The 26,261-nt window shown below is 38.3% G+C and overlaps 1 protein-coding gene across 2 annotated transcripts in view; it reads left to right on the forward strand.

The window, feature by feature from the left end:
- cdk19 (cyclin dependent kinase 19) overlaps positions 1-26,261 on the forward strand; it is a 51,247-nt gene continuing 24,986 nt past the window's right edge. For both annotated transcript variants that reach the window (XR_003296353.1, XM_026318748.1), the window contains exons 1-4: positions 1-258; positions 3,828-3,903; positions 24,416-24,526; positions 25,670-25,810. Coding sequence is in view for 1 of the 2 variants with exons in the window: in XM_026318748.1 (XP_026174533.1) it covers positions 131-258; positions 3,828-3,903; positions 24,416-24,526; positions 25,670-25,810 (456 nt within the window). In the remaining variant the exon portion in view is untranslated. The remainder of the gene's footprint in view (positions 259-3,827; positions 3,904-24,415; positions 24,527-25,669; positions 25,811-26,261) is intronic.

Genomic DNA, 26,261 nt, shown 5'->3' on the forward strand with positions numbered 1-26,261 from the left:
ATTAAGCGGAGCAGACCAAAATCCCAAACAAGGAAATGGTGGGGGAATAAAACGACCAGATTATTTAATTAATGCATGTAATAATTAATATTTTATTTTATTGTAAATTAAGACGTATTTATGGGTTAAAATGGATTACGACTTCAAAACAAAGCTGGCGGCCGAGAGAGAGAGAGTAGAAGATCTGTTCGAATATGAAGGTTGCAAAGTGGGTCGAGGCACCTACGGGCACGTTTATAAAGCTAAGCGCAAAGACGGGTAAGATAACCGTGAACCTTATTGTTTATACTGACACAAAACTAACTACGGGATGCATTTCCTCAACACACACCTCGTTTGCGTGTTGAACGCGGCGTTAGATTTGAACCTCCCCGAAGCGATAACCCGTGTCTGTGTTTTTGTTTTCATGTAACGCACTCACTCACTCACCAACGACCCCCCTCCCTTTCTCCTCCCCCTCCTCCCCACACCCCCAAAACAACACAGCGGTGCTATTTATTTTTCGACAAGTCTCTTCTTTATGCTGGCACTGTAGATAGTTTGCTCTTGATGTGTTTAAAGGCACTGGAGGAGACGGGTATCGTCATCTCACGCGATAGTGACATTTCAGCGTCTTTTCGTGGACAAGCTGCTCCCCCATTTTTAACAGCGTGCACTGCCAAACTTTTTTTTAAGACGCAGGATACTTACCCTTTCCCCGTTTGCTCTTTACATTGTTGCTGTCACGCACAGCAAGTCCGTTGTAAGTGTGAACGCAGCAAGGCGGAACGATGTATTGTCTGTTATACCTGGTCTGTTATTCTGCGCCAGCACTGTTTGTAGTACAGACTGGCAAATTCCCATTTCACAATATCAGTTGGCAGTGCAATTTTAACTTGATAGTATTACTGAAATTATAGTAAGTAAAATTGCCAAAAGGTTAATCACTCTGACCTGACAGCTTGGGAAGAAAATTGAATACAAAGTGGCTGTGTTGACTATCACTATGTCACTGTCCTTATCTGGGGGATAGTGCATGAAAAGTAGTTTTTTCCTTTTGAACTTCCTTTCACATTTTTAGCTGCTGCCAAAAATTGAAATAGTAAATAATTTTACACTCTAGATTGTGGAGCCTACCGTTTAATGACTTGTTACATGGATGAGGTATTGGCCAGGAGTGACACATCACTACTCAATATTCATAAATGTCATATGTTTTTGTTTTTTTGTTTTTTTACAGTAAGCAGCATGACTCAAACAAGCCCGTCCTTTATTCATCATTCATTCACTGTGTTGTAAAGATGAGTCAGGGCTGCAGACAGTGTCTCATCATATTCACCTGTAGAGCGCTACACCTTAGAGATTTCATGTGGGGTCAAAAGGTGAACAAAGGCAGGTCACAGGCAGTCATCTCTGCAGCAGTAATACCTCGGAGCTTCTTTGATCCTGCAAGATACTAGCATCCTCAGGGATGTTATAGATTCTGGGTCAGACAGGGTTATGAAGTTTACCTACGGCTTTTCTTAAAAGTACTATAAAAATGATAGACAAAACACAGTGAGGTGGCTGAAATATTCAGTAAAACACAGATAGTCAGTTAATAGTCCGAGCATTATCTTGTCATTTTTTACTTCAGCTCATTATTGCTTTATGCGAGAGTTATAAAACCTCTTGGCTCCTTTAAATGTATTATCAGTCCAAGATCTTGTCTATATAGTAGCTAACATGTAGCAATTTGCTCCTTCATGCTTGCCCCCGGGATACTCTTAAGTAATTTTCTCATAACTTGGGTACAGTGATGGTAATATGACATAAATTCACCGTCTTAAGTTCAAATAATAATATAAATGGTGACTCAGTTCTGACTGACTTAAGCGGATTGCAGCCATCATTAATATTATTAATAGCTACCTTTGGGTCCTTCCTGCCATGACACGTCAAAACGTCTGCTGTAAAGGCTTATTCAAATAAGTCAATGCATCGCCAGTACAGTTGGTATAAGGCACAAGACCCATTTTATCTCACATAATTAGGTGGTAGATACACATTTGTGACGCGTGTCACAATAAAATACTTAAAAAGTTTGAAAAAGAGGGCCTTGACAGCTAAATTGCTTTAGCTAAATACAAGGTTGTAATATGTCAGTGTTCTGTCCTTGGGAAAATTAACTCTACAACTGTAAGTGGAGTGTAGTTTTGCTGTTGCATTGTAGTCTGGATTGTATTCTCAGAGGCTGTAGGCCAAGCCCTGTCCGTTGAGGGTGTCACATATTTGTAGTAAACCTAACAGCAAGGCTTAACTGAAAGGTAGCAAACTACCCTCTGTCTCCATCAGATACATTTCTAGAAATGAATTATCCCAGTTCCCTATAATCTTATAAATGCCACACATTTATAATGTTAGCTGCCTACCATTAAGATATGTTATTAGTGTTTAAAGTAGATGGACTGTCTCCATATTAATAAATGTGAAAATGTAACTATTGGAGCCAGGATTAGAGCTGTGTCGCTCCCACTGTGAATCTGTCTGTGAACTTAGTTTATATGCAATCCTTTTTGCACTTTTATTTGAAGAGTTGTTATCCTGCCATACATTTTATGCTTTTTGATAGTGGTAAGTAGTGGAAATCTCCCAGTGGGTCATGATGAAGACATCCAGTCCAGTCATGGGTTGCACTGTGAGACTACTAGTTTAGGTTGTCTGTGACTGTCAGAGATCCAAAGTAAACTTTGTTTGGACATTTGCAGAGACTGCTGTCTGGTGTTTTTTTAAAGCATAGGTTTATGGTATATTGATTGCACAGTACACTCTAAAGAGTTTGAGAAAGACATGATGCGACTGAGTGGAAGCTCATGTGTTGTAACTGTAGAGGTCCTGCACTGACATTGCCGATATGCACTGTTGGATCTGTTGGTAATTTTTTCACAGCTACTGGTGAAAACGCATTTATGTTAACTGGCTCTCTTTGCAAACTGAAAACTTGCTAATTCTAATACCTGGAGGACATGGAGGAGCTGTTCATCAATTGAAAAATAAACTTTTTTGTGCAAACATTGTCACAGACCTTGTCAATCACTTATATTTGAGTTTTACTACTTTTACAGTGACATTTCACTTAAGAAAAAGCTAAAATGAGAAGCACGTATCCATCACTGCAAGTCTTTTTGTGTGGTTTTCCCATCATTCACTCCTCTGCTTTTGTATAGCAGAGAAACGGTTAATATGGAATTTGAGTAAAATCATGTGACATTTTGTTTACAGACACGAATGAAATGTTCTGAGCTGTTTTCATCTGTTCATCTCAGTTAGTATTAGACATGTGTGCCTAAGAGCTCTAATTAATCCATAACCATCTCCAATGCAAATTAGGCCAAAGTCGGATTGATCTTAGAACCAAGTGGACAAATTTGAACTGTATTGGATGCTCTCTGCTCAGGTTGGATCTCATATGCCAGACCAGTGCTTATCTCAAGTAATCACTACTTATCTGATGAATGTGTTCATCCTTGCAGTCTCACATTTAACAAATGTGAATCATAAGAGCAAATGACCATCCAGTAAATGCCAGAATGGAAGCAACAGAGGACTCCTACAGGGAATGGGTGGCTCTTTGCTGTTTTTAATAGCAGGGATGTCTCTATGGTATCTAAACCTCTGCAGACTTTTTCTTGTCTTCTGCTGTCCTTTATTTCCCCCCAAAACACCTCCTGCTTTAATAATCAAAACCCAAAAGGCCAAAGCGGGATCCAGATTTCTATAGACTAATCTTGAAAAGACTGTTGTTTGATTGACAAAAACTTGGTGTTGTTTTGTAATATTGCTGTCATTTTCTCCTTTTATCTCTGCAGTAAAGATGAGAAGGAGTATGCACTGAAACAAATAGAAGGCACTGGAATATCAATGTCAGCCTGCAGGGAAATTGCTGTAAGTCTGTTTTTCATACCTTAGATTACTCATTTGAAAATCTGTCATTTTGTGTAATGTAAAACCTCACGGTTTTTATTTTTCCTTGAGGTGAATAATTATTTATTTCATATCTGTGTGTTTTGGAATGTTTTTGCATTAAGACTGGGAATGGGTAGAAACAGCTTGCCTGGCTCTGTCCAAAGTGAAAAACATGCCTAAATTTCACTGATTAACTTGTTTAAGTTAATCAGTGAAATTTAGTTTAATTTGATGAGATACATCAAATTAAACTGTACACAAACAAACCTGTGCTAGCCTGTATCTGCAATCTACACTATAGTGAAAGATGCTATGTTGCATTGATTGGCAGATTAATTGTTGTCTGCCAAGAACAGATACAGTTGTATAAATAAGACCATTTGAGAGTTGTTCATACTATAGGTGTATTTTGTAACTGCGGAGAGATGTAAGCTGGCTGCTTCCCCCTGCTTCAACTCTTTATGCTAAGCTAGGCTAGCCATATTCTTAAAATTTATGTTTAATGCATGTCTTTTCATCTCAGTCTCAGAAAGAAAAATGTACCTTTATGGCTCAGATGACAGTTTGAAGATTTGTGTGTTATGTTGTGACCTCTTGTTATTTAACACTGAATGATATGCACTGAAAATACACAGACATTTTTTTGTTTGGATTTTGATCATCCAGTAAGACAGTTTGATCAGGTTCACGATAGCATCAAAGTCTTGATCTGATTTAGATCTGACAGTTTAATTTACTAGTCATTTTCACACATAAATTACCTTCATGCCAGTTGCCTTTGCAGTGTGTAAATGGAACATTTAGCAGACGTTGTGAGACAGCAGTCATCAGTCTACTAGTTTTATTTTAGAAGTCACATAGTATTACCTGTTACCTGTTGAAAAACTCATTTATGTTAACTGGCCCTCTTTGCAAACTGAAAATTTGCTAATTCTAATACCTGGAGGACATGGAGGAGCTGTCCATCAATTGAAAAATAAACTTTTTGTGCAAACACTGTCACAGACCTTGTCAATCACATATCACATGTCGATTTGCCTCTTTTCTACTTTTACAGTGACAAGAAAAAGAAAAAGCTAAAATGACAAGCACACATTGAATAATTGCATCATTTCTGTAAATCTTACAATATGACACAAGTTTGAATTAACATAAAGTCCTCAGCAGATGAATGTAAAATGAAGAATGAGCACAATTGTCAGCTTTCAGGGATAAATACAGTGCATTTTGGCAGGTAACACTAGTGCCCCCTTTCCATTACACAGTTTTAGCCCTACTTGGCTCTACTTGAGGTACCACCTCAACGTGGGCGAGGTCGCCATAGCACTGTATCTTTAACACAAACGAACATATGACCAACTAATAAAAAGAAACAGAAAGAACAACCCTCACAACGTCCTTCACTACATAGTCATCAGTTAGTTTGTTAAGGCACATATGTGAGCAAGCTTATCTTTGTCTAATTTATTTATTATTTCATCTGATATTTGTATTTTATTTCTTACTTCTTCTTAAGAGATTCTGGAAGTGCACTACACTGTTGATCTTATTTGCCTTTATTTTTATGCTTTTTATCCATTTGAATATATTTTATATTATTTGTTTTAAGGATAATTTATTGTTTTGAGCAGCCCTAATCATAGCTATCAGTTATTTTTAGGATTTCGGATTGTATTTATGGATTCCATGAGCTGCATGTCACAGCTGTATTTTTTAGAGTTGTCCCTTTCATCTCATACGGCAAACTTTACCTGCAAAAGTTGACACCAAAATTGATGCTGTAGATGTTTTACATGATTAAAACATTTTGTAATATAAAACTCCAGGTTAGATCATCGTGTTATCTATGTTGAAGTGGGAATAATACACAATAATTCAGGGTTAGCATTGGGTTATAAGACTTCTTTAATGGACCACCCTTTCACATGGTTTCCAGCTAGCACTCAGGCTTGGGCTATATAATAGTGGGGTTGCTGCCTAAGGGCGAGTCAGAATTCCAGTCAGTCAGTCAGTCAGTCAGTCAGTCAGTCAGTCAGTCAGTCAGTCAGTCAGTCAGTCAGTCCACTCACAGGCTGCTGACAGAGAATAATGTGGTCCCTTTAACCTGCTTGTTATATAAGGGCTTTTCTGTTAACATGTTACCCTGGAGGGACCATATGTATGTACCATATGGTGCAAATACTGTCAGTGACACTAAGCAAACACTCCTTGTAAGATGCAACAAAGTTACCTAAGCTAGGAATATTTTCATGACTGTTTTCTGTTCAGCTGCACTGATCTTTAATTTCACTTTTAGCAGTTGACAAGTTGTTGTGTATTTTCAGTTTATCAGCAATAGAGCACAATTTTTTAACTTATCTGAAAATAAACAATCTTTTAACATAGGTAAACGTGGATATAGTGGGTGGCTCTTATTCTTATGTCGTATGTCTTATTCCCCTTTTCTATGTGTGAATTTGTTTTGTGCTTTCTTTTGTTTTTTAACCTAGTACTGTGCAGTTAATTGAATTTTGATTTTGATTGATTGATTTCAGCACCAACCAATCACAAAAACAGTGTGATTAAGAAAAAAAAAAATTTTTCCCACATAAATGAGTAATTGATGACTAATTGATCAGTAATTTCAATAGTGACCAACTGACCAATGGTGATTTTGCTTTTTCTCCACAATCGAGCAGCTTGACGTTAACCTGAAAAGATCTGTATCTAGCAAACAGTTATTAAGATTATTAGAGAGTTGCTTGTATAAAATCATATTCGAGCTGAACTTCCCCTACTACTATTATACATACTACATTTTGAGTATTCTAGCTGGACAGCTAATTATTCAAATGAGTTATGTACTGTACAGTTGTAAGCCTGAGTAGCCTGTCACCTCTCAATACGAAGGGTGTGGGTTTAAGCCTGCAGATGTATAGACGTTGCCGTATATTTGTTTTTTACAGCATAATGCAGACACCACTGATTAAAATAGTTGTTCAACCTCCTGCACATGGATTATCAAATACATCTTGACAGCATTCGTCAGAGCTCTTCCTAATGTAGCTGTGTGATTGTGCCAATGATAAAATATCATATACAAGCACCTTCTCATGGACATATTCATGTATTCATCAAGATGAAATACGTCTGTGAGGTTAAGAAGGCTTGGCAATGCAAAATATTCTCATAAAAATATAATAGCATAATATTTCACCCAACATTAACTTAATCTGATTACTGCCAGCAGTGTAGATGTAGTTGTCTTGTGACTGCCCTTACTTTGTGGGGCTTCTCATTTTCTTTGTACTGTATGTTATAGGTCGATTTTTCTTTGTCTGTTGTCCTCTGTGACAATCTGTCAATATGTGCATCTAGGCTGGTGTCAAATAGCTGCTGATAGAAGCTTTCCAGCCCAACAGTGGGGGGCGGGGCCAGATATGTTACAGGAGATTTGAGATTCAAGTTGTTGCAACATTATGTGGCACTTAGATCTCACATTTTTGTATACACTGAGTATCATCATGTCATGCATTCAACTGTAACATCTGTTCACATAAAAAATAGATTAGCAGAATTACAGGTCTTAGTATCAAGTTACATAAGCAAGGATGCTCAGCGGGTAAAAGAAGATGGTTGATTTGCTTTGGGTTTCTAGCTTAAGAATGGTCGCCTCTTTCTAAAGCCTCTGTTGATTACAAAGTATGCCTGTTTTTGATAACTGCTCTTCAGGGAATTGGACAACATGATGAGTTTTATTTTGTTCTGGCGCTGGCAGCATTCTTTTCTAGAATAATCAGATCAGACCATGGCTGTCTGTCCTGGTGCTGTGGTGTTTTTGCTTTTGTGTTTCTTTTTTTTCTTTCTTGTTTATATTGAAAAATGCAAATAAATAATCTTTATCTACAACTGTCTTATAGAGTACTTGTGTCATATTGCAGCTCTAGAGAAGAATAGATTTGACAAAGCAAATGAATTGTCTGGCCCAGGCTATTGCAATAACTGGTTCTGTGTCTGTTGTATGTGTACGTGTGTGTTTGTCAGTCTGGGTTGTTTTTTGTATTACCTCTAGTCTTTACTGTGACGAGACTGTGTAAAGCAGCTCAAGGGCAAACAAGACCATGAGCTAATGCATAGTGTTTGATCATTCAACACCAATGGATATGAATGTGGTGGTTTTTTTTTTAGGCTTGTAAAAATGTTAATTAGAAGGTTTATGAAACTGTGTAACACATAGTTCATGCTCAGTGATTACTGTCCTCTGTCTACCCAGAAAAGGCTTTTTCAGCATGATTACATGCTTTTATATCTTCAGCATACCACTCCTAGGTTAATTGTTTTCCCTGGGTTGTTCACCTTCATCTAATTTTGTTACACACGAATGAAATAGAAAACTGTATTGCATGTATACAGCTTACATACAACTATGTAACACAATGTGGTGTCTCATGTGGTCACTTTTTGTCAGCTAAAGCTTAAGAACATGTCAGGAATGCAGATGCAGTTGAGACATCACAGTACATTCTTAAAAAACTGTGCGCAGAACACAGCATTATTATTACCTGCATTCTTCACCCACATAAATCTAACAAATGCATGTAAAAGAGAGCCCTTCCCACCATTAATCACCTCGCCTGTGTCCTTGAACATTACAACCTCTAAAAACTCTTCTAGACTTTCCCAAGAGAACAAAAGAATCTCTGTCAATCTCAAACCACCATTTTGCTTAGCAAGCTTTGCAGTTCAACAACAGACATGTCATATGCAGTTGAGTTGAGGCAAGAAGGGTGGGAGAGAGGTTGGTTTGATGGCAATATGTTTGTGTTTTTGCTGTACAAAATGACTAGGGTCTTTGATGATTCATACCCATCAATGGTGGTAGCTCCTTTTGGATTGTAGAAATTGAAGGCATGAGCAGTAAAGCATTTTTCATTGATATAGATCACCTTTCTAGACAAGGTTTATTGTTCTAATAGTTTTAACCGAACATCAATACGTATGGTGGCTGCAGAAAGCTTCAGACTTGGGGCTGGGTGATATGGAAACAAATCATATTTTTTTTCATATCAGTCAATATTGGTATATATCACGATATAAACCAAAGCACTATTTCCAAGGTTCCTTTTTACTCCTAAGTGGCAGGTAAAGATATGTTAATTTTGATTCAAATATTACTTGGTTTCTTCTAAACAGTACATTATACAACGATATATGATAAATTAAATAAATCTTTATTCTAGCCTTAACTGTCCAAATAAATGTTTTAAATCTTAATTTGTAGGTTTTGAATCTACAACTAAAATACTAAAGCTTTCACATTTTACACAGTAACAAGAACTAAATTCTTTGGTCACTTCCAAATATATGAAGTTGTGCAGCAAGTGTCATGCTTGTTTTAAGGGACCGCTAACACTGGCTTGGGTCTGGAACTGTAAAGTCTTGCATTTAGGTTGCGTCATGGCAACTAGACTTCTAGTTTTTAGGTTGAAACGTTTCACCACTCATCCAAGTAGCTTCACCACGAATGTGTCCTCCCTGGAAGACATTTCATGTGTTCCTTAATTTCCTGGGAACAGATGAAAGGGCAGTCTGGTAGATTGAAGATAAGTTATGTCTGAGCCCTCCACCACTGTTAAGGGAGGGTTTTTCCACTTGAACATATAAAGTTTAGTATAGTACTGTATATGTCTATGTTTTGCAGTGTATGCTATTCTGCTTCTTGTCAGGCTTTAAATACTTGAAATATCTTCACACTACTAAAGTCCTCAGACACTTGCTCTCAACAATTCTCTCATCTTTTGAGCCCGGTGCTGTGTCTGTTTGAGTGTTGTCATCATTGATGCTGACACTGGAGTTGTCATCAACAATTTCTGTTCTGTTCATCTTCTCTGTAATCTGCTTCCACTCCTGACGTAGTGGCTTACACAGTGACATCAGCCCAAACATTAGCATGTGTGCTGCTGCTGGCTGCTCCGCCACGCTCTGTGCTGTGTGCGTTAACCTTACGTTTCTGTTGCGTGATTGGCTAGAAGACCTGTCCATATCGCATAAAAAATGGCAGATTCTTATCATCAATATCGACCTTAATCTTATCGCAATGCAACATAAAATTCAATACACTTTATTGTTTACACTTTATTGGTTTAGGCTCTAAAACCTTTGCACACCTACATTTGGGCAATGTATCCCATTCCTTCTACTGGATGTTCCCAGGCGTGTCAGATTAAAAAGATTGCCTGGATTGACAAAAGTTGGTACAGCAAAATTTGTTTATTCATGGGAACATGTATATAAATTTGAATATGTCCCACATGATCATATCTTTCCAGCAGTTAGAGTGAATTGTGGTTCATTGATTAGGTATAACTCATTTTATTTCATTTTTTAAATATAACTTCAGGTCTCTGGAATATACTATTGGAAATCAATATCTGTAGTAAGAGTAGTAGGTGTAAACAAGACAGGTTGTGCATAAATTGTGAGTTGATGATTATTTCTTGGTCATCTACTTCACATGGAGATAAGAAGTGTATCTTTTGCAGGGCCTTTGATTATGTTGTTTCTTGTGTCCTACTCATCATGCCAACCTGCTCCTTTTCTTGACCATCTGGGTAGTCGAACCCCCGCTGCATTCCCTCTGTTAGCCCCACATAGCTGTCTGAATTTTCACAGCCTTTGAACCCTGGGACAGACGCAGTCATTGTTTAGATAATGCTCAGTCAACATAGATAAATTGTCATCTAGCATGTAGGTTGAGTTCATTAGGGTGGGATTTATTGATGGAGGGAAGTCCAGGTAGGGTGGAAAACTAGAAATTGTATGTTTTTGGTAATAATGCCTAATGCACAAGTAGTTCTTGTATACCACCTTTGTTCAGAATACCTGACTTAAGAAATATCATTTTACTTAATTAAAAAGGCATGGCTCTGTGTTTTCGAGGTAAAAATATGTGTTCATTTAACAATAACCATGCTAGCTCAGCTATGAACAAGGGGAAATGGGGCCACGAGTGTTTGTTAAATGCAGCTCAGTTGCAATGATGCCAAAATTATTTATTGTTTTACTATATTTATCTGGACTTAGCCTTGAATATCTAGATATAATATTTTAGCATGGTATGTTTCTGCTAAAAGAAAAATTATAAAACAATTGCCCTATTTTTGTGGAAATCTATTCACCCACCTGGTCCTGTTTTCATATGTGTTCCCTCATTAAGTCTGACCTTCATGCACTCAAACATTGGTCATGAATTTCATTATTCTCATAAAATGAGTCTTGTTTTCTCTGTTGGTCACAATGGCTTTTGTTTAGTTAAATGTCCTGACCTCATAAATGTTTCCTTTTTTTCATTTCTGCCATTCCAGGACATGTGGGCAGATATTGTTTGGCTGAATGATGTTATTTTGTTTTCGTTCGCCTTTCCATGTGAAAATAATTGTGCAATATTTTCCTGAGTAAAATGATTCACTGTAGGAAAACTATGTTGTAATAAATTAGCTGAACAGCCCTTTCACCTCAAAGGTAGAAACATACAATTATGCACCAGCTTTGAGATGAAGCCTCATCTTTTCTGCCTCAGTCTCCATGAGACAGTTTGCGTTTTCTGGCCTGTATCTGCCATTCTTCCCCAGCATGCTGATCATTGTGCAAACAGCAACATATCTTAGTTGTATTTGTAGATGATGGAGGTTGACAAGCTCAAACACAAGGTTGCAAGGGATGAAATGTGAGCTAATGTCTCATTGACAGTTCATTTTTTAAATACAGTTTCCTGTACATATGCACAAGCAAATCTGCAATAGCTGTAGTTGCAGTAAAATAAGCAAAACTACAGATATATGACTACTTGTCATTGTCCTTGGAGCTGCAGACACATACTAGTCAGCAGTATTTGTCTGTAAATAATGCCAAATGGCTGCTTCTGCTAGTATACTGATGTCTCACTGCGCCAGTCGCCATCACTTTGTTCCTTCTGGAAAGATAAGGCTTGGCATCCATGTCTCCCCCCAGACAGAGCTGCAGTGTTTGTTTCTAACCAGTGGTAAGCAGAGCCTTGCACAGAGCAGCCTAAAGTGGATTTATTGACCTGGTGTTTGCCAGCTGCATGAGAGAAATCATTAATCAGTCCACAGCAGCAGGGTCATCCAGGGCAGCAATGTTGTTCTTGTGGGCTTTTCTTGCTCATGAAACCTCATCCTTCTGCCAATCTGATGTGAAGACTATTCTGAGCCCTAGCATGTAGCCTGCACTGGTTGTGTATTACTCGTTCCCAGAAGCTCAAATTAAATTGTATTTGTTAGATCAATGCATAATATGTTTTTTGGACTTAGGTTTTCAATTTCTATCAATGGAATTTTGTTTAGAAAAATGCAAAATAGTAAATTGAAAAATCTGTATAGTTCTGGATAATTCTGAAAACGTTTTCCCCAACTGCTTGCCATATGTAGTACACAAGGGTGAACAGAGTACATTATTTTCTTATATTACTTGTTGCCATATGTGTACAAATCAGCTAATTCTGTCCAGTTTCTGTCATGGTGAGTTAATAAGGTGATGTCAATTTCCTCTGTCTCCACCAGCATGACAAACTGCCTGTCAGGATGGACAAACCTTTATTACATTTGTTTATAAAGCCAGATGTGATGCTGAACATGCAAGGATAGATAATATTCTAGAAAGAAATGTAAAAGAACCACAGAGAAGTGTGAGGAGAAACAAAATGACTACAAAGAGATCATCATGTCAGAGAGGCTAAAAAAATATCCTAAAAAAGCAACATAAACTGCAAGAAGCAAAATGAGATGCAGAATACCCACAAAGAGAGCCAAAAAACATGCAAAAGGGACCCTAAGCAATTGCAAGGAGAAGCAAAATGAGAAATCCAATGTAACATGACCGCAGAGAGATGCAAAATGACCATAAGGATATGGGAACAATAAAGATAACCAAAATATATGTCTCTTTCAGTCTGGGTGCCTTGCTTTTTCATAAGTCTTTTACATGTCTGTGCCCAGGACCCAAGCGTGTCATAATTCGTCCATGGGTACAGAAGAGTGTTCTGCTCTTTTTGCATTGGGTGGCTTGGATGGATGATAATCAATGGACAGTTTCAGTAATGTGGATTTGGGATGGTCTCTGCTTTATTCTTGGCGCCAGTGGATTCACCCCGAAGTGTTTATTAGTATGCAGACACTGCAGCTATATCCTATCCATGTCACAACACAGCTGCGCTAGTGCTGTCAGCCAATATGGTAATGCACCATATAGCTATGGCACTCCATGATACATGTCTGTATATTTACACGAGTGCAATCTTTCTCTTGAACAAAGCAGGTGGAACACAGTAACATTAGTGTTCTCTGTGAGTGGTCTCTTTTTCTATCCAGCATTTAAAAGATGCAGCTGGTGCCATATTTAACCCACAAGAACCCAATGCAACACAAAATTATGTCATAGGTACACAAATTCACACACTGTCACATGACTGCACCTGGATGTTCAGTAGATGTCACTTAGGGACTTCATGAGGTGAGGTCAAGTATTATGTTCCCCGATGGCTCAAAGGGGATGTAAGAAGGAATAAACCGTGTTGAAGGAGGAGACAGAAGTCGGAATCACTAGCAGTGATTCGTTAAATTTATTAATGAACAAAAAAGGAACCATAAAAGTTGACAAAATATGACGAATCTTATTATATAATTGGAAAATGACAACTAACAGAAACATACTTTCCTTATAAAGCAAGAAAAAGAGCTCTGAATGAACACACAATGGAGCAATCATTTAGCGCAGGCCAAACTGGTCCACTGGCAGTGGACACATCTCCACGACCCACATAAATTCCCCGCTGATGGGGCTGATTAGAGACAGCTGTGCTCTTCAGCTTGCTCCACCGGAAGTGCTGGTAGCCTGGAAACAAGTAAACAGAGGGAGACAACGCAGCCCCCACATCAGCACGTAACATCAAGGATAAAGCTGTATAATACATTTTCCAGTACATTTAAAGGGTTTGTGAAACCTGTGTTACCATGGGCTCTGTTGTATGTTGTACTTGTCTATTGCAGATACATGAAAAGACACTTTGAAGTGTGTATTGGTTCATACCCTTTGTAAATCCAGTTGTCATTCCCAAACTCTTGTCAGTTTGAACAATGTAGTGATTGTTTTTATTTTTCTTTATTTTTTTATTTTTGGTTTCTTGGCATTATTACAACTAGCACTGTTGTCCAGCAGTGGAATGTACTCACTTATTCACTAAGACACAATTCCCTATCTATGTGAATGACATCCAGTGCATGTGCAGTTTGCAGTAATATTTAGATAGCTTTCACTAAGCCTGCCCTCCTTTATGCAGATAGCCTGTAAAAAATGAAAGACAGCTGAAAGTAGCATTAAGGTCTGGGATATTCCTGGAAAGGAGGCATTCATATGACATGCTGCTGACTACATCTTGAGCAACCATGTGGCAGCAAGGGATGAGACACCATATTGTTTAAATATGCGAATGACGGAGCATGATTATAGAAACCTCTCCTGGAAGACATTCAGTTGTACATTTATAAAGTGACAGAAATTATTGTGCCAATGATTAAATGAAAACTAGAACTAGAGAAAGAAGTTTAAACACTGGTTCTTTTGTCTGTTCAGCTGACCAACCACAGCATGAAGCGATTGGAAAGGTGTAGGGGGAGGCTGTTTCTCAAATTATTCAGCCCTCCAACAAGCAGCTTTGATGGAGTGGACAATGAGCTAATTGTTACCGCCATAACCCAGATTAATGTTATCTTAATGTTAACATGAATGCTTGAATTTTGGCCTTAGTAACACGCACCAAAGTTTCAACAAGATGTTTCAAGCATCAGATGATTTCTGTCTAACCGTCAATTGAAAGCCTGGTTTACTTGATGTCTTCCTTCCTGATGTAGGTTAGGTTTAAAGTCCAGAAGCTGTCTACAAGTGTAATGTGAGGTAGCCTTTGTAGAGGTGGACTGGCAGCCCTGGCCAGACCCTGGCTAAGCTGTGAATATTTGAAGCCTGTCCAGCCGGCTTTCTCTCTAAGACTTACAGAAACATGACCTATTTCACTGAGAAGGTGGACAAATAGCCTGTTCTTTTATTCCTCTATTTTCTTCTTCTCATATCGCTTTTTCATTTACACAACAGTTAACAAACAGTAGTCATAGTTTTAGCATAGTTTTACTATGCTGTGTGGTGTCCTTCAAAATTGTGGAATATTTTGTCAAGTGGGGTACAGTTTTTAGATAAGTTTGTTTCTGTCTTTACATTTTTAAATATTTACTAAGTTTGCTATATTAAAGGACTGTAATATGACGATTTAGCACTATTGTCAACTTCACCAGTCTGCACACGGCATTGCCCACCATCCATATGCACGTTGAAGCATGGCCTTTACCTAATACTGCATAAAAGTGAGTCACAAGACTCTGCACATGGAAATTCTTCTCACAGGACACCCAGATTTCTGTGGCTAAATCTGGATTTTCTGAGGTGTGATTATGGGCTTTAATGACGTTTTCTCAGGACTACGTTTGATGTTATTGTTCCAGCAGCTTGCAAACATTGAAATTTAATTATTTAAGTCCTTTCAAAAATATTACAGCTGAGTATATGTTTTATGTACAGTTATGGGGATTTAAGAAAATCCTCCAGCTCTGTGCTGTTTTTCTATTTTTATGTAAGACAAAGCAGTCAACATGGGAAAATTTATAATTTTATGTTGCCTTTGGTAATGGGTCGCTGAGTCACTGGCTTGTCAGTATTATAGCACTTTGTACTGCAAGTTTAGAAAAGTTATTACTATTGTTGTGGTGGTGGTGGTGGTGCTTGATCTGTTGTTTAAACTTCCAGATGCTTCTTTAATGTTATAAATGCATCAACATCGTTGTGTAGAAAAGTTATGGTTTTACTACATATATAATCATTTCAGCACTAAGATGTTTGAATTGCAGGTTTTATAGTTGTAATAGAATATTTTTTTCAGCGATGATGTGATTTTATGCTGATTTTAAAGATTTAGATCATGATTAAACTGATGCCATTGTAAGCCTCTAATGCTTTTTTTTATGGGAATTACTCTGCTTATGGCTGAAATGATTAGTAGATTAGTTATCTACAGAAAAATGGTCAGCAGATATCGTCAGTAATAATCAGTAATCAAACTGTGTTTTCTGCAAGTCATTTTTCAAACAACGGTTATGATAATTAAGTAATTACACATCCCACCCATTTAATATAAATTTGTTTTGTGCCAGAGCCCCAGAAGAATGAAAGATCCATTAGAAACCTAACTACAACAAAAAGCACTATATCTATCATTTTTATTATTGTTTATTACTTTTTACGTTTTTTCTGTTTGTTTTTGTTTGGGCAAAAAGGAGATGGTTTTTTTATGCTCTAAGTCACACTTTTTTTGTAAATATATAATTGTTTTGTGTGTTTGGACTGAAACTGCTATGGCAGTTGCTCGTGTGAACTTAGGAACTTAGTGTGAGCAGCGACCACTCACCCGTGACAGCAATCTCATATGAAGTAAATGGGTTTTATTATTTTCGGGCATGTGTGGGATTATTGCCACATGGGGTCAATGATCATATATATCTCATTCATCATATGGTCACCAGGAATCAAAGCAGTACCACAGGCTTTGAGCTGAGGGTTCAATACCACAGTGCCACATTATAACCAGTTTATTACGGCTGTGATTAAATAGAAAATCTGATTTCCCCATCAGAAGGCCAAATCAAACATCCTCCATACAATTCCTGTATTATTACCGTCAGTTTTTCCCTGCCCTCGTCTCTTCCATGCTAAGACGATGTGAGTGCCTCGAGGACCCGACAAAGACAGAAATACAGCGTTTTTACTACATAATTAATACCACTACAACAATTGATCAACTGTGTATTTAATGTTTTGAGTCAATGTGATGCTTCTGTTTATTTCTTTCTATTTAGGCAGTGATGTTCAGATCTATTTTCTGTGCTGTAATACACACTAAGACCTTTCATTATGTGTTTTTGTCCAGAAATCAGATAGGCCAAAACAGGTTTTGGGTTTGTTTTTAAAACAGTCAGCATTTCCTGATCACACACAATAACTTGCTATGACTTTAAGATGAGGATTCCACTACAGCCTGAAATCCAGAAACATAGAGTAGCTTCTTGAGTCCTAGGAGTTGTCTCAACTTAATTACTACTATATGACAACAAAAATGTTTTTCGTAGTTTCAGATGTGCAGTATGCTTGTGACTGTGTGACTAAGTAGGACGTTTCTTCTGGACAGACCTTTCCTCTTTCTGCAGCACTTACTGTAAAGGACATGATGTATCATTGTCACAACACATCTTTCATTATCATCAGCTATGTTCCTGCACAAAGTGACAAATCAATAAAGTGCCATCTGATTTATAATAATCTAATTTAGCTTTTTGTAACTTCCTAGAACCAACAGTTGCACAAATATACATTTTAGCCACCTGTGCAAAAGAATGGCAGGCGGAATTTGTACTTCTCTCACAGGTTTTCATTTTTATTTGAACAATCAAGCAAATTGTTTGCTTGAAATGCTTTATCTAATAATTACCTATACAATATTAATACGGTCCTGTTAAGAGGGCAGGTCACTAATGTAATTTGAGATTTGTGTGAATGGATTAATTCAATTCAATTCAGTTCAATTCAGTTTTATTTGTATAGCGCCAAATCGCAATACAATCATCTCTAGGCACTTTACAAAAAACAAAAAAACCCAACAAATCCCTTATGAGCAATCACAAGGCGACAGTGGAGAGGAAAAACCTCCTTTAACGGGAGAAAAAACCTCCAGCAGAACCGGGCTCAGTTTGGGCGGCCAATCAGATGGCAGGACAGGAACACCTGCAGAAGGTGCAGAGAGAGAGGGAGAGAGCACAAACTCGGGGAGAGAGAACAAACTCGGGGAGAGAGAGAGCACAAAGTTAGTGACATTCAATGGTGGAATATACATGTGAGGGGGGAGGAGAGGGAAAGGGAAGGGAGGAGAGGAGTAGGGGAGCTCAGTGCACCGATGGTCCTCGGGCAGTCTAGGCCTATAGCAGCATAACTAAGGGATGGTTCAGGGTTACCTGAAGCCAGCCCCAACTATACGCTTTGTCAGAAAGGAAGGTTTTAAGTCTAGCCTTAAAGGTACAGAGTGTCTGCCCCCTGAATCCAGACTGGGAGCTGGTTCCACAGCTTGATAGTTAAAGGCTCTGCCTCCCATTCTACTTTTGGAAACTCTGGGAACCACAAGTAGACCTGCACTCAGAGTGAAGTGTTCTATTGGGATAATATGGTACTATGAGGTCTTTAAGGTATGAAGGAGCTTGATCATGAAGGGATTTGTATGTGAGAAGAAGGATTTTAAGTTCTATTCTGTATTTTACAGGGAACCAATGAAGAGAAGCTAATATAGGAGAAATATGATCTCTCTTGCTAGTTCCTGTCAGGACTCTGGCTGCAGCATTCTGGATTAACTGGAGGCTTTTTATGGAGATACTGGGACATCCAGATAGTAATAAGCACAGAACCTGGTGGAACTCCATAACTAACTTTTTGTGCACGTGTAAGGTTCATCATGGACATGAACAAACTGGAATCTGTCCGATAAATAGGATTCAATTTTTATTTGTATAGCGATTCAATTTTATTTGTATAGCGCCAAATCACAATACAAATCATCTCAAGGCACTTTACAAAAACTAAAACTAAAAACCCAACAATTCCCTTATGAGCAAGCACTTGGCGACAGTGGAGAGGAAAAAACTCCCTTTAACGGAAGAAAAAAACCTCCAGCAGAACCGGGCTCAGTTTGGGCGGCCATCTGCCTCGACCGGTTGGGGTGAGTGGATAGAGCAGAGAGAAAAGAACAGCAACAATAAACAACAAATAGACACTGCAAGTTGGTGGGGCCAGTAACTGCACATCAGCGATAAACAGCTCCAGGACCAGGGACACCTGCAGAAGGTACAGAGAGAATAGAGAGAGAGGGAGGGAGAGAGCACAAACTAGGGGAGAGAGAGAGCACAAGGTTAGTAACATTCAATGGTGGAATATACATGAGGTGGGAGAGAAGGGGGGGTAGGGTAGGGTAGAGGAGCTCAGTGCACCGATGGTCCTCGGGCAGTCTAGGCCTATAGCAGCATAACTAACTAAGGGATGGTTCAGGGTTGCCTGAAGCCAGCCCTAACTATATGCTTTGTCAAAGAGGAAGGTTTTAAGTCTAGCCTTAAAAGTACAGAGAGTGTCTGCCTCCTGAACCCAGGCTGAGAGCTGGTTCCACAGGAGAGGAGCTTGATAGCTAAAGGCTCTGCCTCCCATTCTGCTTTTGAGAACTCTGGGAACCACAAGTAGGCCTGCACTCTGAGAGCGAAGTGGTCTATTGGGATAATATGGTACTATGAGGTCTTTAAGGTATGAAGGAGCTTGATTATGAAGGGATTTGTATGTGAGAAGAAGGATTTTAAATTCTATTCTATATTTTACAGGGAGCCAATGAAGAGAAGCCAATATAGGAGAAATATGATCTCTCTTGCTAGTTCCTGTCAGGACTCTGGCTGCGGCATTCTGGATTAATTGGAGGCTTTTTATTAAGATATTAGGACATCCAGATAGTAATGAGTTACAGTAATCTAGCCTTGAGGAAACAAACGCATGGACTAGATTTTCTGCATCATTTTGAGACAGGATGTTCCTAATTTTGGAAATGTTGCGCAGGTGAAAGAATGCAGTTCTAGAAATTTGTTTTATATGTGAGTTAAAGGACATGTCCTGGTCAAAAATAACTCCAAGGTTTTTTACAGTAGTGCTGGAGGCCAGGGCTATGCCATCTAGAGTAGCTATAATTTTAGAAAAGTTATTTCTGAGATTTTTAGGCCCAAATATAATGACTTCTGTTTTCTCCGAGTTTAAAAGTAAAAAGTTACTGGTCATCCAAGCCTTTATGTCAGTTAGACAGGCTTGAAGTCTGGTTAACTGGTTTGTGTTAACAGGTTTAATAGATAGATATAACTGAGTGTCATCCGCATAGCAGTGGTAATTAATAGAGTGCTTCCTAATGATATATCCTAAAGGAAGCATGTACAGGGTGAACAGAATCGGTCCTAGCACAGAACCTTGTGGAACTCCATAACTAACTTTTGTTCGTGTGGAAGGTTCATCATGGACATGAACAAACTGGAATCTGTCCGATAAATAGGATTGGAACCACTTTAACGCTGTTCCTCTGATACCAATCACATGCTCCAGTCTCTGTAATAAGATGTTGTGGTCAATGGTGTCGAATGCTGCAATAAGGTCTAGGAGGACAAGTATCGAAACAAGTCCATTATCTGAGGCTAAGAGAAGATCGTTGGTAACTTTCAACAGTGCTGTTTCTGTACTATGATGTGCTCTAAATCCTGATTGGAAATCTTCAAATAGTTCATTCCTGTGTAAGTGGTCTGATAGCTGCTTAGCAACAGCTTTTTCTAGGATTTTAGAAATAAATGGCAGGTTGGATATTGGTCTATAATTAGCCAAGACACCTGGATCAAGACTAGGCTTTTTGAGTAAAGGTTTGATTACTGCAGTCTTAAAGGCCTGTGGTACGTAGCCTGATACTAGAGATAAATTTACCAAGTCCAATAAAGATGAGTTCATTAATGGCAGGGTGCCTTTAAGCAGTCTAGTCGGGATGGGGTCCAAGAGACACGTTGATGATTTCGATGAAGCAACTACTGATGTAAATTCAGAGAGATCTATAGGAGAGAAGCAGTCTAAACATAACTGAGGTCCTACAGATGATTCAAGAGCTACTGTAGTAAAAGATTCATTTATTGCAGGTATAGGAAGCATCTGCTGAATTTTATCTCTAATAGTTGTGATTTTATTTGTAAAGAAACTCATAAATTCATCACTGCTGAGAGCTAAGGGAACACTGGGCTCAACGGAGCTGTGACTTTTTGTCAGCCTGGCTACAGTGCTGAAAAGAAACCTGGGATTGTTCTTATTTTCCTCTATTAGTGATGAATAGTATGCAGTTCTGGCTTTACGGAGAGCTTTTTTATATGTTAGTAGACTGTTTTTCCAGGCTAGAAAAATTTCCTCTAAGTTTGTGGAACGCCACTTCCTTTCCAGCCTTCGTGATGCCTGCTTTAAGGTACGAACATGTAAATTATACCATGGGGCTAGTCTTCTCTGAATCACTAACTTCTTTTTCAGAGGGGCTACAGAATCAAGCGTTTCACGCAGTGAGGTTACAGCGCTGTCAACAACATGATCAATTTGGTAGGGAGTAGGATTAAGGCAGCTGCCCTCCACTATGTTTATACTTGGCATAGATGCAAATAAAGATGGAATCATTTTCTTAAATTTATTAACAGCGTTGTCGGATAAACATCTGCTGTAGTGGAATTTTCTTCCAGACGCTGCATGATCCATCATTTTAAATTCGAAAGTTATTAAAGAATGATCTGACAAAACAGGATTTGGGTGGAAAATTATTAGATGTTCAATTTCGATGCCATAGGTCAGAACAAGATCAAGGGTGTGATTAAAACAGTGGGTGGGTTTATTAACGTTTTGAATGAAACCAATTGAATCTAATATAGAATTAAATGCAATGCTGAGGCTGTTATTTTCAACATCTACATGAATGTTAAAATCTCCCACTATAATGACTTTATCTGATCTAAGCACTAAATCAGACAGGAAGTCAGGGAATTCAGTTAAAAACAGGGTGGACGGTACAAAATGACAAGTAGAACTGGTTTTTGTGTTTTCCAGTTTGTATGTGAGAGACTAAGAGTGAGGCTCTCAAATGAGTTATAACTGTTCTGAGGATGAAAGTTTAATAATAAGTTTGACTGGAAGATTGCAGCTACTCCTCCACCTCGACCTGTGCTTCGAGGAACATGATAATTTTTATGACTGAGGGGGGTTGATTCATTCAGACTGACATATTCATCCTGCTGTAACCAGGTTTCAGTAAGATAAAGTAGGTCAATTTGGTGATCAGTTATCAAATCATTTACTAACAGAGATTTAGTAGAAAGGGACCTAATATTTAATAATCCACATTTGACAGTTCTGTTTTTCTGTTCAATAAGAGGAGTGGTCTTAATTTTTATTAAGTTTTTATGAATAACTCCTCTTCTGTTAACTTCTGATTTGTTTGATTTATATGTTCGAGGGGCAGACACAGTCTCTATGTGGTTTGAAGGGGGCGGCGGCTCTAAGGAAACTGCAGAGAAGCGTTTTAGACTGAGTCTCTGCATCCCGGTCCCCACCCTGGATTGTCAGGCTTTAGGTCGGCTAAGAAACTCGGCCAAATTCCTAGAGATGAGAGCTGCACCATTCAAAGTGAGATGGATGCCATCTCTCGCTATCAGACCGGGTTTTCCCCAGAAAGTGGCCCAATTGTCTATGAAGCCCACATCGTTTGCTGGACACCACCTAGACAGCCAGCGACGGAACGACGACATGCGGCTAAACATGTCATCGCTGGTCAGATTGGGGAGGGGTCCAGAGAAAACTACGGAGTCCGACATTAATTTAGCAAAGTTACACACCATTTTAATTTAATTGATTGGAACCATTTTAACGCTGTTCTCTGATACCAGTCACATACTCCAGTCTCTGTATTAAGATGTTGTGGTCAATAGTGTCTATTATTATTTATTTGCTATTATTTAAAACAGAATTACTTTATTACGTTTATTACGAATTACGTTATTTTCAACATCTACATGAATGTTAAAATCTCCCACTATAATGATTTTATCTGATCTAAGCACTAAATCCAAGTCTGGAAATTCAGTTAAAAACTCTGAGTAAAGGACAGGTGGACGGTACACAATGACAAGTAGAACTGGTTTTTGTGTTTTCTAGTTTGGATGTGAGAGGCTAAGAGTGAGACTGAAATTAGTTATATCTGTTCTGAGGATGAAAGTTTAATAATAAGTTTGAGTGGACGATTGCGGCTACTCCTCCACCTCGACCTGTGCTTCGAGGAACATGACAATTTTTATGACTGAGGGGGGTTGATTCATTCAGACTAATTGAATTTGAAACCCATCAGGGACCTTTCTGTGTGGAGTTTGCATGTTCTCCCTGTGCTTGTGTGGGTTTTCTCCAGGTACTCTGGTTTCCTCCCACAGTCCAAAAACATGTATGTCAGGTTGATTGGTGACTCTAAATTGCCCATAGGAGTGAGTGTGAGTGTGTGAGGTTGTTTGTCTCTATGTGGCCCTGTGATGGACTGGGGACCTGTCCAGGGTGGACCCCTGCCTTTCACCCAAAGAGAGCTGGGATAGGCTCCAGCAGATCCATGTGACCCTAAATAGGAATAAGCAGGTATAGATAATGGATGGATGGATTAATTGAAAATAGATCCTTTATTGCAAAAATAGTATTTTAAAAGGTCTGAGCATCTGTGTTGAAGTACAGTCAGCGTCATGACAGGCTGTACAAATGAATAATTCATCTAGTGAGTGGGATTCACTGCTTACTGTTTCAGTTCTGTCTCCCTCCCAAACACCCTGCAGACATGGAAGCCTGTCTAAAGGGTATGATTGAGTATGGATTGCCTGTGATATGTCAGGAAATGGCACAGTGCAAATGGAAGTCAGGGGGAAACCAATGAACCATTTGCACAAGGGAGAGGGGCACCTTGAATGAGGAGTGTGCAGCATTAACTGGAGCTGTAGTCCTCCATTATGTAATCACTGCTATTCTCCATTAGGCCCTCTGCTGCTGCTCCAGCCAGGGGCTCACCACTAAATGAAAACAAAAGTTTCTGTACTGTTCATTTAAAGCTGCTACAGTAGATTAAATTCACTTTAAATTGGACATCTACTCTCACTTTATAATATAACTTACTGATTAACCTTTAAATAACTACCTCTAATGTGGTGCTTGATATTGGTTAATAAATATTGTCTAATAATTAGTATATATATATATATATATATACATACACACTTGAATATAACTAATTAGGGGATTACCACCGTCATGGCATTCCACCTCTCCACCTCTAGGGGCAACAAATTTATGGATAAAATTTCCATCTTACAGTAATAATAGATATTCTAAGTGATGTACGTGTTTTGACTAGCACAATAATTCTCAGTGTTTGTTATTTCAGTTTCATTAGACTAATTTGTCCATTCAGGATGTATTAAAAAAAGCAAAATTCATTTTGAATTTAATCAGACAATGAACTAATCAGTTCATGTTGTTAAGCAAATTGTACAGAGCTTTGGTACTAGTAATCTACTATTTAAAATTAAATACAGTATTTCACTCTGCATATATATGGTTGCTGACTCAAATTTTGATTGGGTGGAGGTAAATGTTAATGAAGATATATTCAGTATCTTCCAAAGGGCATGTATTTCATTAGGTTTGTGTTTATAACTTTGTTCATCACATTTTCTTTGGATTGTATTCATATTATCTTATGAATTAATTCAACATTAACCGTGTTTTCCAGCTGTTACGAGAACTGAAGCACCCAAACGTGATTGCCCTGCAGAAAGTATTCTTGTCCCACAGTGACAGAAAGGTCTGGCTCCTCTTCGACTATGCCGAGCATGATCTTTGGGTGAGTCTCTCTGTGCCAGTGTTACATTCAACAGCACATGTCCCATAATATAAACTAATATCCTTTACCTTGTAGTGTCACGGAAAACCTGTGTTTCATTCATATTTTAATATTCATGTTTTCCTGACACTAGCAAGTGGAATGCTGGCAAGTGGGTTCAACCATTTCAACCATGAGTATTTTTTTCCAGCATTGTTTGTTGGGCATGACACTACTATGGTAAAAATATGTTTTCAATATGACTTTTTTAAAAATGCATTTAATAAAAACACAGAAAGTTACAGCAGCTTCAGAGGAGTCATTTTTTGTCATCTTTTCACTTTTTACACTTTTCCCTATATATGGAAAAGTTAGGCTTTTAAAAAGATCTTGTGTTATATAACTTGGCTAAATTTAAAATGAGGGGATTACCACCATAATGGCATTCCACCTCTAGGGACAACAAATTTATGGGTAAAATTTCCATCCTACAATAATAATAGATAGTCCACTCTGGATGTAAGTGCTTGGACTGACACAATAATTCTCTGTGCTTGTTATTTCAGTTTCATCAGACTAATTTGTCCATTCAGGACGTATTAAAAAAACAAAATGAATTTTAATCAGATAATGAGCTTTGATACGAATAATCTCCCATTTGTCTGTCTTCAGAATTAGATGTTAGCATGATGTTTTTTTACATGAGCCTTGTTCTTACAGTGTTATCTACACTGGATATATGAAGAATCCATGTCAAGAGTTTTGATACGTGCTATAAAAGGTAGACTTGAGCTTTCTTTTGTGGTTCAAATATCCAGATACGGTCCACGGGCTGCAATAGGACTGGGCAGCAATCAACTTATTTTCCAATAATCTCTTAATGCTAAATTTGTCTAATTTATCAAACAGTTCTGTTTAGTAATCAGCCAGGACCCAGAGATGCCCTTTCTTTCTTAAACTGGATGACATTCAGGTGTCCTGCTATATTGTAGTCTCAGAAAACCTTTTGTAACCAACAGCTGCCATTGAGGTTACATAATTAAATCACTGTATCTTTGCATATAGAAAGGAGATGTACTTATAAATGTTGTAGCTACACTGTCGGAGCTGACATGTGTCACTCTACAAACACACCTGAGATGAAAACCTTTCTCTGCCTTGTAGCACATCATCAAGTTCCACCGCGCCTCGAAGGCTAACAAGAAGCCCATGCAGCTGCCCCGAGGGATGGTGAAGTCTCTCCTGTATCAGATTCTGGATGGGATCCATTACCTCCATGCCAACTGGGTGCTCCACAGGGATCTGGTGAGCAGCTATATTAAATTCACTGCTGCACTTTTCCTTTACATACACACTTCATCCTGGACAATGTTAACGTCACAGAAACGCTGCTACCCAGGAGAGGCTGATGTTTCCACACATGGGGATTAGTTGAGAATTTGTATCTATACTTTATCCTTTTCCTTAATTTTATTTTTAAACCTTAGTATTCTTGTCTATTAATCTGCATTCCAAAGATCAATATTGCCAGTTATAATGTGTATTCATTCAGTGAAGCATAAAAAATGATTACATCTATAATAATTTAGCACAAAGCAGTTAATTTCTTTTTTGTCTGTGTGCAGGCATTTATTTAAAAAATGATGCATAGGAATTAATTAGCTACAGTATCTAAACATATAATAATCTGAATTAAAAATTGGAAAACTGGAAAAATATGTTCCCATCAAAAACTCAAGTTTATTGTGTTTGAAAC

This window comes from Mastacembelus armatus, chromosome 24 (assembly GCF_900324485.2).
Source record: "Mastacembelus armatus chromosome 24, fMasArm1.2, whole genome shotgun sequence".
Taxonomy (NCBI): Eukaryota; Metazoa; Chordata; class Actinopteri; order Synbranchiformes; family Mastacembelidae; genus Mastacembelus; species Mastacembelus armatus.